Source organism: Macaca thibetana, chromosome 15, assembly GCF_024542745.1.
Source record: "Macaca thibetana thibetana isolate TM-01 chromosome 15, ASM2454274v1, whole genome shotgun sequence".
In the NCBI taxonomy this organism is placed as follows: domain Eukaryota; kingdom Metazoa; phylum Chordata; class Mammalia; order Primates; family Cercopithecidae; genus Macaca; species Macaca thibetana.
This window is the reverse complement of record NC_065592.1, coordinates 29,078,298-29,097,425: the sequence shown is the minus strand read 5'-3', so window position 1 is coordinate 29,097,425 and position 19,128 is coordinate 29,078,298. Positions and strand designations below refer to the sequence as shown.

General features: G+C 36.8%; 1 protein-coding gene across 4 annotated transcripts in view; it reads left to right on the top strand.

Moving 5' to 3' along the window:
* Positions 1–18,036, top strand: part of MUSK (muscle associated receptor tyrosine kinase) — a 132,861-nt gene extending 114,825 nt beyond the window's left edge. For all 4 annotated transcript variants that reach the window (XM_050761434.1, XM_050761433.1, XM_050761435.1 and 1 more), the window contains 4 exons: positions 5,810–6,011; positions 6,527–6,718; positions 8,958–9,106; positions 15,370–18,036. In XM_050761434.1, the coding sequence (XP_050617391.1) occupies positions 5,810–6,011; positions 6,527–6,718; positions 8,958–9,106; positions 15,370–16,052 (1,226 nt within the window). In that variant the 3' untranslated portion in view covers positions 16,053–18,036. The remainder of the gene's footprint in view (positions 1–5,809; positions 6,012–6,526; positions 6,719–8,957; positions 9,107–15,369) is intronic.
* The last annotated feature ends 1,092 nt before the right edge of the window (positions 18,037–19,128 follow it).

The following is a 19,128-nucleotide window of genomic DNA, read 5'->3' as shown; positions in this document are numbered from 1 at the left end:
GTGTCCCAGACCGTTTTTCCATAATGATCAGCTACCATTTTGCCCACAAATGAAATCATAAAATGTCAGTGTCTCTGTGTGTGCGTTCGTGTGCATGTGTGTGTGTGTAAAACTCATGCATTATTTCATAATTGAAATGTAGTTTGGGTAATTTTGTGGTAATATTAAAGTTACACATTCATAGAAAATTGGAGTTTAAAGTAACTTTAACAGGTATTTTATCCAAACTCTCCCACAATGAAAGAATCTTTTCTAGAGCATCTCTGACAGAAACATTCCCTTTTCCCTCCTGAATTTATTTCTTAATTCCTTTGTAGAATACATTATTTGAACAATTTAGCTATGTAGAACTAAATTCTGGTTCTCTAGAACTTTCAACAACTGATCTTCACTCTGTTTCTTTGATTTATTTATATTCTATATGACAGTCCTTGAAATATTTGGAGACAGGCACTCAATCTCTCTGTAGTCTTCTCTTATTCACATTAAATATCTCCAATTTTCAAATTTTTCTTTTGCAACTGACTTCCAAAATCTTCACCTCCATGTTTACTCTTTACTGGCTGCACACAAGCCTGAGAATATCCAGAATAGAACACAATGCACAGAGCATGATCTGATCAGAATTTCAATGCAACCGTATTTTCTGTGACAAGGCCTTGTTCTTTCATGAGTATAAACTCATGCTAGTTGGCTAATAATCTCATGACATTAATAGCCCTTCTATACACATATGAGTTTACTGATTTCATTGATTTTCTAATACATTTTCTACTAGACCAATTAATTCATAATTATTTTTATTACATTCTTCTAGCATTTATAATAATTTGTAATTTATATGTTCTGTGTTCTATGTACTATGTGCTATGAGGCATGGTGATCCAAGACACTTTTCTTCTTATATGAAACCTTTTATCAATGTAAAATGTCACTCTCATCTTGTTTTAGTGCTTTTAGCTTTAAATTTCTAGTATTAATAATGGTAATTTTTTCCTTGTATTTACATTAACCTAGAACCTCTTTGTTCCTCTTTTATTTTTCTTTTCTTATAAACAACATATACCTGGGTTTACTCCAGTCTGATAGCTATTTTCTATTAATAGGAGGATTTAGCCTGTTCATATTTTATATAACAACTGATATACTCTATTTTATCCCTACTATCTTAACTGTACATTTTCTAGTCACTTTATGTTTTTGCTTCTTCTTTTTCCTTTTCTTTACTTGTTACTGGTTATATTTTCTCCACTGCTAAGTGAAAGTCAGACCACAATTCTTTCTACACATTGCAGTGCTCTATTTATTCCTTATTTCTGCCCACCCCATGGGACTTTCAGGACCTCCAATGAGATCCTCAGAATGCTCAGATCTTCTTCTTTACCTCCCCTAGTACTCTTAGGTTTCTCTTTGCAGAGTGATTCTCAATATTGAGTCTCATCTAGTGAATTAGCCAAGACTCCACCCATCGCAGCCCATTTAGATTTATATTGAAGTTACTTTCTGATTCAATTGTTATTAAGAGTCACCTCATGTATTTCCTCAGAAGGGAAAGTGTCTTGGGAGACAGAATCCCTGAAGCCTTGTATATTATCGAATTGTTTTCTTTTATTTGGGTAGTTGAAAGGTGTATTAGCTGGGAATGGAACTCCTGAGTGACATTTCTCTGGGTGGTTTATAGATGTGATTTCACTCTTTTCTAGCTTCTAGTGTTGGAAGCAGGTAGTCCGGTGTGAATTTTGTTTATTGTTTTCCTATAAGTAATTTATTCTTTCTAGGTAGAAACTTTTAGCTTTTTCTCTTTATCCGTGATATCTGTATGATGAAAATCCTGTTTAATGATGTGCTATTGAACATCTCTTTCCAACTCCATGATCAGGGCTTCACGTTGGGAGCTTGACATAAGCTATGAGGGGAATCTTTATCCCATGGAAATCAGGATGGCAGACAGATCTTTCTAATGCAAAAAGTTGATTATGCTATTCCACCTCTTAAAACACTCCTATGAGACCCTCCATTTGCTGCATGGCATAGTTCAAATTACTTAAATCGGTATACAAGGACTTTTCTCACTAAACCTGGTATCTGCAGCCTTACCTGTAGATACTCCCCAACTCCAACAATGAAACTTCTAGGTGCACTTTTAGCAAGATATCACATCTGCTTAGTTCAGATCTTGGTATATGCTATTCCTTCTTTGTAGAATACTGTCTCTCTACCCTGACTCCATTCTACTCCCTTAATTCCCCCATCCCACACACACCGTTGGTTTTTTTTTTGTTGTTTGTTTGTTTGTTTGTTTGCTTGTTTTTGAGACGGAGTCTCGCTCTGTCGCCCAGGCTGGAGTGCAGTGGCGCGATCTCGGCTCACTGCAAGCTCCGCCTCCCGGGTTCACGCCATTCTCCCGCCTCAGCCTCCCGAGTAGCTGGGTCTACAGGCGCCCGCCACTATGCCTGGCTAATTTTTTGTATTTTAATAGAGACGAGGTTTCACCGTGTTGGCCAGGATAGTCTCAATCTCCTGACCTCGTGATCCGCCCGCCTTAACCTCCCAAAGTGCTGGGATTACAGGCGTGAGAAACCGCGCCCGGCCCTCACCTTTTTCTTAGTCTGTTCAGGTTGCTATAACAAAATGCCACAGACTGGGTGGCTTATACCACAGAAATTTATTTCTCACAGTTCTGGAGTCCAGGAAGTCCAAGATCAAGGCGCCAGCAGATTTGATATCTGGTGAGGACCCATTCCTCATAGACATAGGTGTCTTCTCCCTGTGTTCTCATGTGGCAGAAGGGGCCAGGGAGCTTTCTTGGACCTCTTTTGTAAGGGCATTAATCCTATTCATCAGGACTCTATTCTTATTCATTTCAACATATGAATTTGGGGGAAAGACACAAAGTCTCAGATCATCATAACCTTCAATTGGTTACTGGCTACTCACCATTTATATTTAACTTACAGTTATTCACTCTAGAAAACCTCCCCAGTATGTCTAAACCTGAGTTAGTGCCAGCCCTGAACATTCATAAGCATCATGTTCTTACTACTCTTATAATGCTTCTTATATTTTGTTTTATTTCTCCATTTACTCACTTGTGTCTCATGACAAGCAAAGGCTTGTCATGTTCACCACAGTTTTCTGGATACCTAACAGTCAATATTGATTTAGCGAATGCATTTACACATGGATGAATGAGTGCATAAACTCCTGTAGTGTTCAGAGGAAGAATAAAGAGAGAAAATTGGTGAGAGAAGAGAAAAGATAAAAAGGAAAAAGAATGAAGATTCAAAGTGATCATTTAGATCCAAAGAACTCATTAATGTAGTTCAAGGGAAGATCAGATCAAATCAGAAGCAGTCATCAAGGAGCAACAAAACAAAACTATCTTGAAGGAAAGAAACATTTAAATCCATAAAGCAAAAATATTGTTCCAACTATGCCATTTCTTGCATTAAAAAAAAAACTCACTAAATCATCATAGATTTTTCTTTTTAAAATGACATTAAATTCTTTCTGATTCTTCTTAGAAAAATTAACCTTATATTTACCAATGAAATTACACTACCAATTTTATCAATTACATTATATTCCCTCATGCGTTATATACGGTGTGAGTGGCTCTGTAAACTCCAAACACAAAAATAGTTGTTTCTCCCTATCTTTTAATAATTGTTCCAACTTTATTATTAGCAGAAAGCAAAGCTCTTCAATTTAAGCCCCACACCCACCCACCCATCTTAGATCAAGAAAACTTGGGATGACTCATTCCAAAGAGAATCAGACTAGCTTTCAAGTCGGTCAGAGAGGAACCTAGTCAGTCTGTACAGTCCACCACTCCTGTGGTGCTGGATGAGGCATGCTGTCACTGGTCTTGCACAGATGTTTTACTGCTGTGCTGATGTTCTTCCAGTTCCAGGTGCCTGCCTGAGTCACAGTGGTGACCATCACTTGCTTAGCCATTGGTACTGAAGGCATTATCACTGGGTCTACTTCCAGACTAAGTCATACATGGGGAGTCTCTTGTAACCTCCAATTTTGCAAGTGTCCTATTTCAAATGGCTTTAGGCATCTACTGCCATAAAGGTTTTATTTTGACTTTGTAATATGTTATATTAATATATCCCCTTATATTAAATCATTATTCTCTGACTATAATGTAGTCAGTTGCTAACATTTCATTTAGGATCTTCTAAACCTAGGTTGTATAATCTATGTATGCACTCTTCTTGCTAACATTGCCAGGTTGTGCTATTAGTATTATAATAATTTCTAAAATAATTTGACAGACTTTTCTCTTACTGGAACATATTATAAATATGGAAATTTTATCTCTTTCAAGACTAAAAGAATGTCTTTTATAATGTGATGACTTAAAAATCTAGCTTCCTGCCTATGGCAATATTTATATTTTCTAATGCTTCAAATTTGGTGATTAATATGTTCCTATCATTTTCTTTAAGGTGTGAAATATATAATTACATATTATTTTAATTAACTTTGAATCTGTTATAACTTTTTTATCATTTCTAATTTTCTATGTTTGCACCCTTTCTATCTTTTTAATTAAAATTCCATTGATTAGACTACTATATGAATATTTATAAAACCAACTATTGATCTTTTAATTTTATCATTTGCGTTATGTGTATTCTAACTTATTAATTTCTGCTTGTGTATGGCTGTTACTTTATTACCTATTATCTTTTGTTTTCTGTAGTTATTGTTTCTTACCCAAAGTCTTGGGTTAAATGTTCAGTTCATTCACTTTCATTCTTTTTATCGAGTGAAAGGAGATAACACTATGACTTTATCTTTGAGCACAACTTTGGCTAAATAAAATACACACTCTTAAGAGGCTTGTGTCTAATCTGTAACTATGGTTACTCTCTATTTTTTGATAAAAAGATCATTGATTTTTTTTCTTTTTTAAAAATGTCCCATTGGATTTTATTTAATCTATTATTAATTGCACTTTGGCCATTAAGTAGATATGCATAATTTCTGCTTTTAAAATTTATTGAGATTAATCCACAAATATTTGAAAAGAAGGTTTATCCCCTATTTTGGGGTACAAAGGTCATTCTTAGCTATTAAAACATTGTTGTTGATTATTTTAAAATACTCTGTATCCCCGTTTTTGTCTTTACTCAATCTATTAAAAGGATTTAAAATGTGATTAATAAGGTTCTTTTAATACATATACAATGGACTTTGTACTCTACAAATAGTGGTATGAGTATGGCATCTTTTGTTTTCCAAAAGTAATGCTGATTTTACTTATATATATATCACATTGGACTTTTAAATTGAAGTTTGACAGGAGTTCAGTTTTTACATGAACTTTTTCTCATTTGTGTCCTAATATTTTCATTTTTCATCTTCTTTCATGATTTTTTCTTCTGTTTGTAAACTGACAGTAAATGTGTATAAAAGTTCAGCTCTAGACAATCCTGATGTCAAGTGTAATTACATGAAAATATTTTATTTGATAATTTCCATGATTTATGTCAGGTCATAGATAACATGATTCAGTATAAATGGCACCAGACCAAGATCTGCATTTAGCTCAGGGAAAAAAAAAACAAAAACCTATTTCCTCTCTCTGACTCTCATCTTTAAAATTCTATTATTCTACAAGCTGGATTTACTTAGAACTAGACCTTACTGAACTTTATAGATATATAACCAGGGAGAACCTGATACATAAATATATTCTTAACATGAAATTTATTTTACTGATTGCTTAAATACAAAAAAAAAAAAAAGTTGCTTCTTAAAGGTTTGAAAATGAATAATTATTGTTTACTTACAGCATTCCCACCAATGACATCCTCAAAGCCAAGTGTGGACATTCCAAATTTGCCTTCCTCCTCCTCTTCTTCCTTCTCTGTCTCACCTACATACTCCATGACTGTAATAATCTCCATCATGTCCAGCTTTGCAATATTTGCGCTTCTTACCATCACTACTCTCTATTGCTGCCGAAGAAGAAAACAATGGAAAAATAAGAAAAGGTGAGATTCTAGTTTCAGCTAACCACGTGTAGTAATATTTTAAAACCTCATGTTTAATATGGAGTTGGTATGACGCGAGGAATATATATGACACTGCAACTCTCTAAATATATCCGTAGCCCTGCTTTAAAATTAAGCACCCCCATCACGATCTTTACAAATGTCAATGACTTTTTGGCATAGGATCAAATCAAATGCCCTAGGGTTACTGTTTCACAAAAGGTAAAATCTAAACAATAATTTGGAGGAAAATGGCTATTCCTGCTCCTTGTCTTCTCTCTCAGGCCCATTGCCATTGCTGGCTTGGAGAGCTAAACATTTCTGAGAAAATGTGCCTTTTGACTCTAGACCACAAACAAAATATTTTATTGCTCTCAAACCGAAGGATCTTTGGCTGCCTAAGTATAATTTGTTTTCTTTACTCTTAAATGCCATATTTCTTAGAATCTAAGTCTAAGTACAAAGATCGTACCTACTTCTGAGCTCATTCCTGATCTTGCCTGTCTTGCCTGCAGAGAATCAGCAGCAGTAACCCTCACCACACTGCCTTCTGAGCTCTTACTAGATAGACTTCATCCCAACCCCATGTACCAGAGGATGCCGCTCCTTCTGAACCCCAAATTGCTCAGCCTGGAGTATCCAAGAAATAACATTGAATATGTGAGAGACATTGGAGAGGGAGCGTTTGGAAGGGTGTTTCAAGCAAGGTAAAGTTATGTTTGGAAAAACAGTCTCCATTGAAATATGTTATGTCTGAAAAGCTACCAAACTATTAGCTTGGTATATATATAATATTAGCTTTATATATATATATTAGCTTTATATATATATATATATATATAATATTAGCCATTGGTACTCAGGGCATAATCACTGGGTCTACACTCAGACTAAGAAGTCATAGATGGGCGTCTCTTGTAACCTCCAATTTTGCAAGTGTCCTATTTCAAATGGCTTTAGGCATCTACTGCCATAAAGGTTTTATTTTGACTTTGTAATATGTTATATTAATATATCCCCTTATATTAAATCATTATAATTATATTAAATCATCATAATATATGTAATATATATTATATATATACACACACATGTATATATCAAGCTAATGATATAGTACATATATGTATAATGTGTGTGTATACACACACATATACACATACACACATACATATATACACACACAGTGTAATATACAGTATTATATAGTATTCATATACTATATAAAAAGTTTTTATCAAATTAGTTAATTCTGGCCAGGTGTGGTGGCTCATGCCTGTAATCCCAGCACTTTGGGAGGCTGAGGCGGGAGGATCACCTTAGTCAAGAGTTCAAGACCAGCCTGGCCAACATGGCAAAACCCTGTCTCTACTAAAAATACAAAATTTAGCCAGGCATGGTGGTGAACACCTGTAATCCCAGCTACTCGGGAGCCTGAGGCAGAAGAATTGCTTGAACCCAGAAGGCAGAGGTTGCAGTGAGTCAAGATTGTGCCACTGCACTCCAGCATGGGTGACAGAGCAAGACTCTGTCCCCCGCAAAAAAAAAAAAAAAAAAAAAAAAAGACTAGTTAATTATTTACATCATTACATCATTAACCTTATTTGTATTACATAATACACTTCAAATCTTAATTTCTCCTCTTTGCTGGAAAATAGTAGTATATATGGAGATAATATTTTTTTTGCATTTAAAGTAAGTAATTTATGGGAGATGTAAATGTATCTTCACTTCTACAGTTTTCAAATAAGAAATTAGTAATACAGTTCAATAATATTTCCTTTTCAGGAAAGAATTTATCATATATTTTTAATCATAATTTCTTACATTGTTTTAAATAATAACTCCTTACATTATAATGTGTAGATATTAAGTAGATGTTCATGAAATGACAAACAGAAAAGGAATAAAAAGGCAAAAATTTATAAAACAATGAGCTCAAGAAAGGAGTATGTATTAGGGCCAATATTAGCCTATTTATCACCTTTGCGTGAACTGGAATAAAATACCCTCTCTGCTGCATGGATGTGGCTCTACAGACACACAGCTGAGCCAGAGAATATGAATTTGGTTTTAATCTTCAACTGTCACTTTGGCCTGGTGCTCTTGGGGAAGACACAACTTAATCTCCACTCATGGTGGCCCTGGCATAGAGGTTACATACATAATGAAAATCTCACACAAATATGTATTGGAAACCAAAATTTGCAAGGCACCACTTTAGGCTCAATGGAGGGTACAAAGATGCACTTTAGGCTCAATGGAGGGTACAAAGATGAGTAAGCCATGGTTCCTACATCATGGAATTTAGATTCTGGACAAAGATTAAAAGGTTAAGATATAGCTGGGCACAGTGGCTCACACCTGTAATCCCAGCACTTTGGGAGGCCAAGGTGGGCGGATCACGAGGTCAGGAGATCGAGACTATCCTGGCTAACATGGAGAAACCCCATCTCTACTGAAAATACAAAAAATTAGCCGGGCATGGTGGCAGGCGCCTGTAGTCTCAGCTATTCGGGAGGCTGAGGCAGGAGAATGGCATGAACCCAGGACGTGGAGCTTTCAGTGAGCCAAGATTGCGCCACTGCACTCCAGCCTGGGGGACAGAGCGAGACTCCATCTCAAAAAAAAAAAAAAAAAAAAAAAGGTTAGGATGGCAATGGTAATCCCATTGGGGGTGTATACTTTAGAATTCCTATAATTTGTAAATAATGCATCTTTCAAACTTCATTGTTTGAAATTATTGAAAATAACACCAGTGATTTTTATTAGTTGACATCAAGGAGTTTCAAGTATGTTTTCTTTGATCCTATGGCTCTGGGAAAGGCTGCACGAGCCTTTTACACATGGGAAGTGGGAGGATATGTATAAATGTGGTTAGGTATAATGGGAATATGTATGATGTCCATGATCTTTGGTTTCTTTTTCAATAAATGTATCTCTCAGGGCACCAGGTTTACTTCCCTATGAACCTTTCACTATGGTGGCAGTAAAGATGCTCAAAGAAGAAGCCTCGGCAGATATGCAAGCGGACTTTCAGAGGGAGGCAGCCCTCATGGCAGAATTTGACAACCCTAACATTGTGAAGCTCTTAGGTATGAAAATACAAGTGAGGATATGCATTTCATCAGAAAACAGAGGATTTCCAAGTTTTCTTCCCTTGTTTATGCTTTTTCCTTTTCTCCTTTGATCAGTGAGACATTTCTGTTCCATTTCAAAGTTAGCTTCTTCACCTTGGTCTATCCCAACCCTATAGGACGTTCATGGCTTAATGGATTATCCCTCTTTACATTCATCACTTCAATTTGTCTCTGTCTTTGCTGCCTCCTTACTATTTACAAAAATGTTTAAAATGTCCCCATTGTAAAAAATTAATACTGCTTCTCCATCACAAAATGTGTCAATATTGAAGAGTCTATATATTTTACTTATTTATTTTGTTTCTCCTCTTTCTTCCCTAACTAGAATGTCATGAGCAGTGATTTGTATCTTTCTATTCATTGTTGAGTTCCAGTTTATTCCCAGATTCATAAATTCAACACAAATTTTACAAATATTTAGCTTGTATTACTTACACAGCAATGAATAAAACTTTCAAAAATCTGTGCTCTTGGCTGGGAGCAGTGGCTCAAGCCTGCAATCTCAGCACTTTGGGAGTCTGAGGCAGGTGGATCACTTGAGGTCAGGAGTTTGACACCAGCCTGACCAACATGGTGAAACCCCATCTCTACTAAAAATAGAAAAATTAGCTGGGTGTGGTGGTGTGGGCCTGTAATCCCAGCTACTCAGGAGACTGAGGCACGAGAATTGCTTACACTGGGGAGGTGGAGGTTGCAGTAAGCCAAGATCACACCACTGCACTGCAGCCTGAGCGACAGAGGGAGATTCCATCTTTAAAAAAGAAAGAAAAAAAAAATCTGTGCTCTCATAGAGCATACATTCACTCTATTGGAGGAGAGAGATAATAAAAATAAACACAAAAGTATGGGATGCTGGATATTAAGTTCTAAAGACTTTTTAAAATGTTAAAGCAGAGACGTTTTTGGAATGTGAGCTACAATGTTTGAAGTCTTCAGTGAAAATATTACATTTATATAAAGACCTGGCAGAGGCAAGGGAATAACAGTGTGGATATTTTGGAAAAGAACATTCCAATAAGAATGAGAAGCATTTGCAAAGGTACTGTGGCAAGAGCAGATGTGGCATGCTTGAGGAATAGTGAGGAGATGAATGTGGCTGGAGCAGAGTGAAAGATGGGGAGAGTTATCAAAGGTGAGATCAGAGAGGTAATAGGGGAGGTGGGCAGGTTCTGTCAGGCCTTATTAAAAACATTGGCTTTTAATCTAAGTTGGGAAACAAATGGAGAGTTTCAGCCAAGACATGACATGACACAACTCACATTTTTTCAGATCTTCTCTGGCTGCTTTCTAGGGCATTGCCTGAAAGGAAGCAATAAACTCAGGAAGACAGCAAACAGGTATTGCAATGATGCAGCAAGAGAAGGTGGTGGAATGGACCAGGTGGTGGTAGTGAAGATCGTGAGAAGTGATTCTCATGTGTAATTTGAAAGTAGAGCCAAATAATTTGCTGACAGACCAAATCTGAGATGTGCAGAAAAGAGAAAAGTCAAACATAGTATCAAGGTATTTGGCTGTGCAGATGAGTGAATGGAGGTGGCGTTGGCTGAGTTGAGGAATACCCAGGAGGAACAGGTTCTTTTAGTGGAGAGAGTGGGAATTCATTTAAATATGTGCTTTTTGTCTGGGCGCGGTGGCTCACACCTATCATTTCAACACTTTGTGAGGCCAAGGCGGGCAGATCACCTGAGGTCAGGAATTCAAGACCAGCCTGGCCAACATGGTGAAACCCCATCTCTACTGAAAATACAAAAATTAGTCTGGCGTGGTGGCACACGCTTGTAATCCCAGCTGCTTGGGATGCTGAGGCAGGAGAATTGCTTGAACTCAGGAGGCGGAGGTTGCAGTGAACCAAGATTGTGCCATTGCACTCCAGCCTGGGTGACAGAGCAAGACTCCATCTGAAAAAAAAAAAAAAAAAAAAAAAAAAAGATGTGCTTTTTGCCGATGCCTATTCAACATCCACATGAAGTTAAGGAGGCATGTGGATATGGAGGCTTAGAGTTCAAAAAGGATGATCTGGTTAGACATGAATCCAAGGCTATTGCAGTATATAGAGTATTTAAAGCCATGAGGTTGGGCAAGACACCTAAGGATGGAAAAAGCAAGCCAGAACAGAGAAGAGGTCCAAGGACCAAGGCCAGGAGCATTCCAGCATTTAGGATGAGAAAGAGGAGATGAACAAGAAAAACAAACTGAAAACAAGCAATCAATGAAATAGAGTAAATCAAGAGAGTGTGGTGTCCTGGAAGTCAAATGAAGTATTTTAAATAGGTGAAAGTAAGCGTGTCTTATGCATTAAGTCTAGTAAGAGAAGGACTATAAAGTGACTTTGAATTTGTAAACATGGAGGTTTATTGGTAACCCCGAGAAGAGAAGTTTCTTAGGAATGTTGGGGGCAAGAGGAAATGTAAGTGAGCTCAAAAGAAGAGGAAGAGAAAATTTGGAGAAAAAGTATAAACAACTTGTTTTGCTATAAAGATGAACCAAGGAACATGGATAGAGCTGAAGGGGGCAGAAAGAGGCATGCTTCCTTTCATGTAGAAATAATAGCATATTTGTAAATTAATGAGAATGATCCAGTAAAGAGAAAAATTGATTATAGGGTTGGCAAATAGTGGAAGTAACATCTTTGAACAGTGAGAGGGAATGGAATCTTGACACTGTTGGATGGATTGGCCTTTGTTAAGAGAATGCTCAGATCAACCATAGTAATAAGACAGTATTGACTGAAGATTGTAGACAGTCTCTTCTGACTGATTTAGTTTTCTCTGTGAGGTAGGAATCAAGATCTCATCTGAGAGTGAGGAATGGGAGAAGAGTTGAAGATTTGAGGGAAGAGAAGAAATAAATCGTCATCTAAGAAAATCCATTTTTACATAAAATATAAAATGGACTAGAGAAATATAGTATGATTGGCAAGAAAATTAAAAACTTACTTGAAATTAGAGATTACACATTTAACATGAGACTGGTCAGCATGGTTGTGTATTCATCCAAATGCCACCAGATGGGCATAGACCCATTAATGAGGAATTAAATTTTATCAGAATTAGCATTTTGCCACGCAAGTAAGTTGAAGTCAAATTGAGGCAAATAAGAGGGGTATATGCAAAGGAGTGATTATTATGATTGATCAAGGAACTTAAGTTGTTTAAGGAAGGAAGACAAAACGTGAAGAAAGTGAGGGATCATTAAAAGGGGGTAGGATCAATAGATTAAAAGTTTCAGTTGGGTCAAAGGATTTTTAGAGTTAGGGCACTCGAGGCAGTGAACTAGGGTGAAAAAGGGAGGAAGTGATGAACAAATAGAGTAACTGAAAATGAGATTATGGGAGGTATACAGATGTATGGAATGACAAGGTCAGGAGTATGACAATGAGAGTAATTAGCTGAAGTTGGGCAGAGGACTAAGGAAAGAAGTAAAGTAATTTAGTGGTCAGGATATTGGAAGGAATCTAGATAAATATCAAAATCAAGAATTTCTATAGTAGCATCTTGAATACTTTCTGGCACATTGTAGGTACTCTATAAATATTTGTTCAATAAATGAGTAAAAGATATTCAGTACATAACAATTCATCTCGAAAATACTTCTTCCCTTTCCTCAAATCCTGAACATTCATTTATTCATTCTTCATCACACAAAAATCTGAATCTGGCTTCTGCCCCCACCCTCCTTATTTACTTTCTCAAATAGTATACATTTACTCATTAAACGAACATATACACATGTATATTTTCAAGATTATCAAGCAATTCCTATTTCAACTTTTCTTAAAATGTTGACTCTGTGTTCATATACAGTTTATAACATCCTGAATTCCTGAAATTGACTCAAACACAAACTATGTACAATTTTCAAATTATGATCACCACAGTAGCATACTTACACATCACTACTTGGAGTTTTCTCTCATTTTTATTGTCCAACAAGAACTGAAACTTATGTTGCCATTTGTTAAATGCTATATCTAAATTCCATTTCAATATCCAATGAACACAGGTTCTATTTTTTATCAAGTATGCATAAGCAGTAATCATTCACGCAAGTGATTCCACTAGTCTCATAGTTTCTTGGAAGTGAATCCCAATGAAATAAGATGACAACAGTGGAAGAAAGGGGAATTGGGAAAGTCCATAAATTTCACTTCTATCAATAAAAGAAATCTACTTTGTTTTATATATTTGAAATATCAGCCACTTACTGAACATGTTCGTATCTTAAAAATTGACTCCCCTTTATTGAAATCCTAAAGTGTACAATGGTTTTGTAGTCATAAATTGGGAAAAAATGGTATAATTAAAGAAATATGTAGAATTTTAGAATGGGAGTAGGCATTAAATATTGTAGACTCTTACGGAATGTTCTGGCAGTGGAGCAAATAGTAGAACAATCAGGTGAGATTATTCATTGAAGATGTCATGCCAAAGTTTAAAGACATGGCTTGGGCTAGGCATGAGGTTTTCTTATGCCCATCCATCTACCTATCCATCCTTAAATCTATCCATGCATCCACCTATCCATTAATTCATCCATCCACCCATCAACATATATTGAAAACCCATAGTGAGCCATGTTAGACCTGAGGTTACAAGGATGAATAAAACACAGTCTTCCTCTCAATAATTATTCCATTTTGAAGTCCCAACTAAGAGTTGGTTTTGAGTAATTACAATATAGAAAACATTTCAAGGTCTTAAATAAATGTATATACATATATAATTATAAATTATATCTATACACATATATATGTAATTGTTCATAATGATCACAAAGTAGAAATCTTTTATATAATATTTTCTTTATCAGATTGGAAAATTTCATTAAATAAACTTAGAAATTTTTTCTATTTCTGAGAGAAATATTTTTCACTTTTTTCCAGTATAAGAAATTATTTTTAAATAAACTCAACCAACGTAACAATGGTAAAGCCAGCTGATGAGATAGGTAAGTCCCTGTTAACTAAAGATTATCCAGAAAGGATCCCATAGAGGAAATTTCTAAGTATTACCCAGTTGGTATTTCTTTATTTTTTCCCTTTAGTTTATATAAATATGCTAATTGAGGTCCTTGCAATTAAAATTTAATGCCAAAATAAATAAACCAAGATAGCAGTATTCCTCATTTCTCCTCTTTTTCAAACAGCTACTTTTAACTTTTGCCTGAAAAAAAACCCAATAGATCTAATAATCTATTTTTAAGGTGATGTGAAATTATGCCCATCTTATCTAATATTCCAGGTTCTCCAGTTTCCCTCTCAAATATCAAGACTTTAAGATTTGAAAATGATCTTCTGGCTTTAAATCTAAGACTTTATTTATATTAACATTTTTTGGTAGCATGAACATTGTAAAACCTAAATTTCAAAATGTTTTACGGCAGCAACTTAAATACTTCATCTAAGACACTTGAATTGTATTTGTTATTGTTTCCAAACTTGACACATCTTTCTTATTAACATCCTTCATAGAAGTAAACAGAAACAGACAGCAATTATATTACATACTCAGAGCAAGCATCCATTCATAAATTAATTCACCGAACATTATGAGACATCTGCTCTGCCAGACACGTGGTAGGTGTGGGGAATTTTTAAAGAAGAATAAGGTGCAATCTCTCCTTTCAAAGTGCTAAAATGTCGGGGAGAAACCTCAAATAGTCAAATGATTATAAAACAGGATGGTAGGTTCTCTGTGAAAGGATGATGGCAGGAAAATCTAACAGTTACTGGAAGGGTCAGGAGCTGAGGCACCCTAGGGAGAGAGATAAATAAACTGAATCTTAAAGGCAAAGAGAGATGTTTAGGCAGAGAAACAGGGTCATGGTTCAACTATGGTGTTGTCAACAAAAAACCAGAGCCTCCAGATCTCAGAGAGAAGAGCCACCCCAATGAACTGATACACCATGTACTTATATGCACCATGTACTTGATGAGCCATGTATGATGCACTTGTGACAAGTGCCCAGGACAACAGCGCTCTGCTGGAAGTCCTCAAAAACTTTAGCCAAGGGACGGAAATCCCACTAACCAGAGTGCATTTCCTAGCTGAGACTTCTTTTGTGTTGTGATTAAAAGGATGTAAATATTAAAAAACAAATATACTACAACAAAAAACAGGGCTTCATATGTTCTGACCTGGTTGTTTGCTTTTGGAGTGCTCTTTCCATTGTTTCATTGTAGAAACTGAGACTAACAGAGGATGGTCTTTTGGTTCCAGGCGTGTGTGCTGTCGGGAAGCCAATGTGCCTGCTCTTTGAATACATGGCCTATGGTGATCTCAATGAGTTCCTCCGCAGCATGTCCCCTCACACCATGTGCAGCCTCAGTCACAGTGACTTGTCTATGAGGGCCCAGGTCTCCAGCCCTGGACCCCCACCCCTCTCCTGTGCTGAGCAGCTTTGCATTGCCAGGCAAGTGGCAGCTGGTATGGCTTACCTCTCAGAACGTAAGTTTGTTCACCGAGATTTAGCCACCAGGAACTGCCTGGTGGGCGAGAACATGGTGGTAAAAATTGCCGACTTTGGCCTCTCCAGGAACATCTACTCAGCAGACTACTACAAAGCTAATGAAAACGACGCTATCCCTATCCGTTGGATGCCACCAGAGTCCATTTTTTATAACCGCTACACTACAGAGTCTGATGTGTGGGCCTACGGCGTGGTCCTCTGGGAGATCTTCTCCTATGGCCTGCAGCCCTACTATGGGATGGCCCATGAGGAGGTCATTTACTACGTGCGAGATGGCAACATCCTCTCCTGCCCTGAGAACTGCCCCGTGGAGCTGTACAATCTCATGCGTCTATGTTGGAGCAAGCTGCCTGCAGACAGACCCAGTTTCACCAGTATTCACCGAATTCTGGAACGCATGTGTGAGAGGGCAGAGGGAACTGTGAGTGTCTAAGGTTGAAGACGTTCAAATAAAATGCTGCAGTTTCCTCTCAGACTCTGTGAGCCAGGGGAATCCTACACCAGAGGCCCGACAAGACCCACATAGGAAAGAGTAAGAGTAGACATGAGTAGCATGTTTTTTCCCAGGGAGAGCAAAGACAGTGCAAAACCCATGTGGTAGACGGACCTGTTGAAGGCCAGTGATTGGAAACACAGGCTAGGTAATGTGTCAGATAATGGAGACAACTATTTTTCTTTATGAAGGTTTGTAATAGACACTGCACAGGGAAGAAGGTCATCTTGTTCAGTTTCCAAATTAGCTGGTCACAGAGTAAAGCTCTCCTGTATTAAATTTTAATATGAAATGGGATTCAGAGCTTCATTTTTTAATCGAGTTAATTCCTGTCCATTGTGAAAATAGCTTAATCTTCATGTAAGACACTTAGGTGAAGTACAGAAAACTAAAAAGAAGGAAAAGCCACTCATTTTCTCTCCACCCAAAGATGAGTCTCAGTGTTTTGTTAAATCTTTCTTGCATTTAATGCATAATTTTATATTTGTTTGTATTCTGCGGAGTTGTGGTTATATTTTATTGATGGAGGGTTTCTAAGGAATGAAACAGCAAATCAGCAAGGCTGTGACTTTGAGTTCACTTTTCTGTCCTGTGTCCCTCCTTTTTTCCTTTCTGTGCACTTGTCATGAATTAAATCTGCTTATTTTATTCCTCCAGTTTCCTTGAAACAAGTTTTTGTATGTTACTGATTTACCTTTTCCTTTAAAAATTGTATTGGTGTCCTTTCCATTGCTTTAATCTTTATTTCTTCTTCTTTCCAGAACTTCTGTCCTTTTTTAGTTATTTAGCTATTTTTTCCCTTTTATTTCATTCATATAATAAACACTCTGGCAGAAATAATAACATTTTAAATAACATTGTAGGTTGACATGTATATGCCTTTTGCAAAGTATCACTATTTTTTTCTGCATTTGCCTTTGAAGCCACACATTTCAAAATTCTCACCTATTAATATTATTACTAGAGTCTATTTAAATCTCTTAACCATAATTTATAATATGGGATTTCAAAAGATACACTTGTGGCTCTGAGTTATTTCAAAACTGATATATCTGTGCATTCTGACATTTTATTCCTTTTAGAAACAAATTCAATTGGCTGTGGAATTAACTGATTTTGTTGTATTTCATGACTTTATTTTTTTAAAAAAAAAAGAACCTCTGGAACTCAGATTCCTGGAGGTTCAGATTTTTTCTTAGTGGACCCTCACACAATACATCTTTATCTAAGTCCATACATGATCTGAGTTTATTTCCAATATAGCATGAACCCAAATTCTCCTGAAAATGAACAGGGAAGAGAAAATAACAGTCTACTCTATACCGGCTTATCTTAATTCAAACTAATTGGTAGTTAGGGCATTGGAGGAATGGTGTGAGTTCTTGAAAGTAGATTTTCACTGTCTGCTGGAAAACTCTGCCTGAAATCCCCAAATCTGCCTCATGTAACAACTTGACATCTTTGACGGGAAACCTGCCATTTCTTATTCATAGTGCCTCCAGGCAACCAAGATAAAAATGTAGAAATTTTCCTCAACTTTGCCCTCTCTTTCATCCTCAATTTTCATTTAGTTTCACTTCCTAAAATCCTCCTGCTGACATCCTCTTCCCTTCAACCCAAGAGCCGACGACTGAACCTCCACCGTTGTCCACCTGTCTATTATCTGGCCTTCCTCTCATTTCAGGCCTGAACAGATTCTGCAGGATACAATGACAGTACGGCAGTCCTTAGTCACAGTTCTGGTTCACAAATAGCGAGGTCAGCGTTGAGGACTGAGACCTAGAGAAGTGCTTCAGATAAAAATCATGATTCTAAGTCCAAAATTGATACTGTCATCCAAAGGACTGAATGAAGAATAAAGCTGCAGTGTGCGTCCAAAACAGAAAGTCAGACGCCAAGAAAGCAGAAAAGTTGGAGAGGGCCACCAGCAAGTCTAGAACTTTAGCATAGATATCCATGGCTTATTTTAGATGGTTCATGTATGCTCTGCAAAATTCAAAGACAGCTTCGGGCTTTCTCCACGGATAAAGTTTTGTTGTAAAAGACAGACATAGAAATCAGGCTGACAGGAAATAGAGTAACAGTAATCATAAAAATTGTAATATCAGCTAGCATGTATTGAAATCTTACCATGCGGATTCTGAGGCCTTTAAATATATGAACTTAAACCTCACAACATCCCTGTAATGTTGGTACTATCATTATATACATTTTAGTTTTGCTTTATTTTGTTTTGTTTTGTTTTTGAGACGGAGTCTCGCTTTGTCTCCCAGGCTGGAGTGCAGTGGTGTGACCTCGGCTCACTGCAGGCTCCGCCTCCAACAGTCACAGAGAGATTGTGCAACTGGCCCAAGCACACACAGTAACAGAGCTTACTTTTTGACCAAAAAAGGCCAAATTCTCAACCACCACACTGTGGAGCCTCTGTACATTATAGAAGCAATAACTGAACCTCAGTAACTCTGTGGACGTGCTTTGCAATTTGCATGTAGTTTCAAGCACACATTATACCTTTTATTCTGTTAACTTCCTAAGTCTTTTTAATGAGTAGCAAAAAAGCATACTTTAGCATTATCAAGTTAATCAAAACATCTAATAGGTGACGTGCTTATTTTTTCATGAGTTCTAATTGCATTTTCAAGTTAAGATCACTACCTTATTCGCAAGGGCTCGGTCTAATGTTCTGAATCACAGGAATATAGATGCATTATTCACCAATATTGTTTTCTTTTTTAAATAAGGTATTTTTTCATGGTAGAATCATCATATAAATTCAAAAAGGTAGACAAAAGAGAGACACTCACAGTGTCACTGTTACCAAGCGCCAGGACAGACATCAGTAAGGCACCAGCAGTCATTTTTAGTGGTCAAATGCCAAACATGGTAAGATACCAGAGTATTTTTCACATGACATCCAAAAACATATTCTCTGGTGTTGTGGGGGAGCAGAAAAAGAACACTTTCTTTTCATTTTACAGTATATTACAAACCTGTTCCACGTCATTATTCTTCTAAA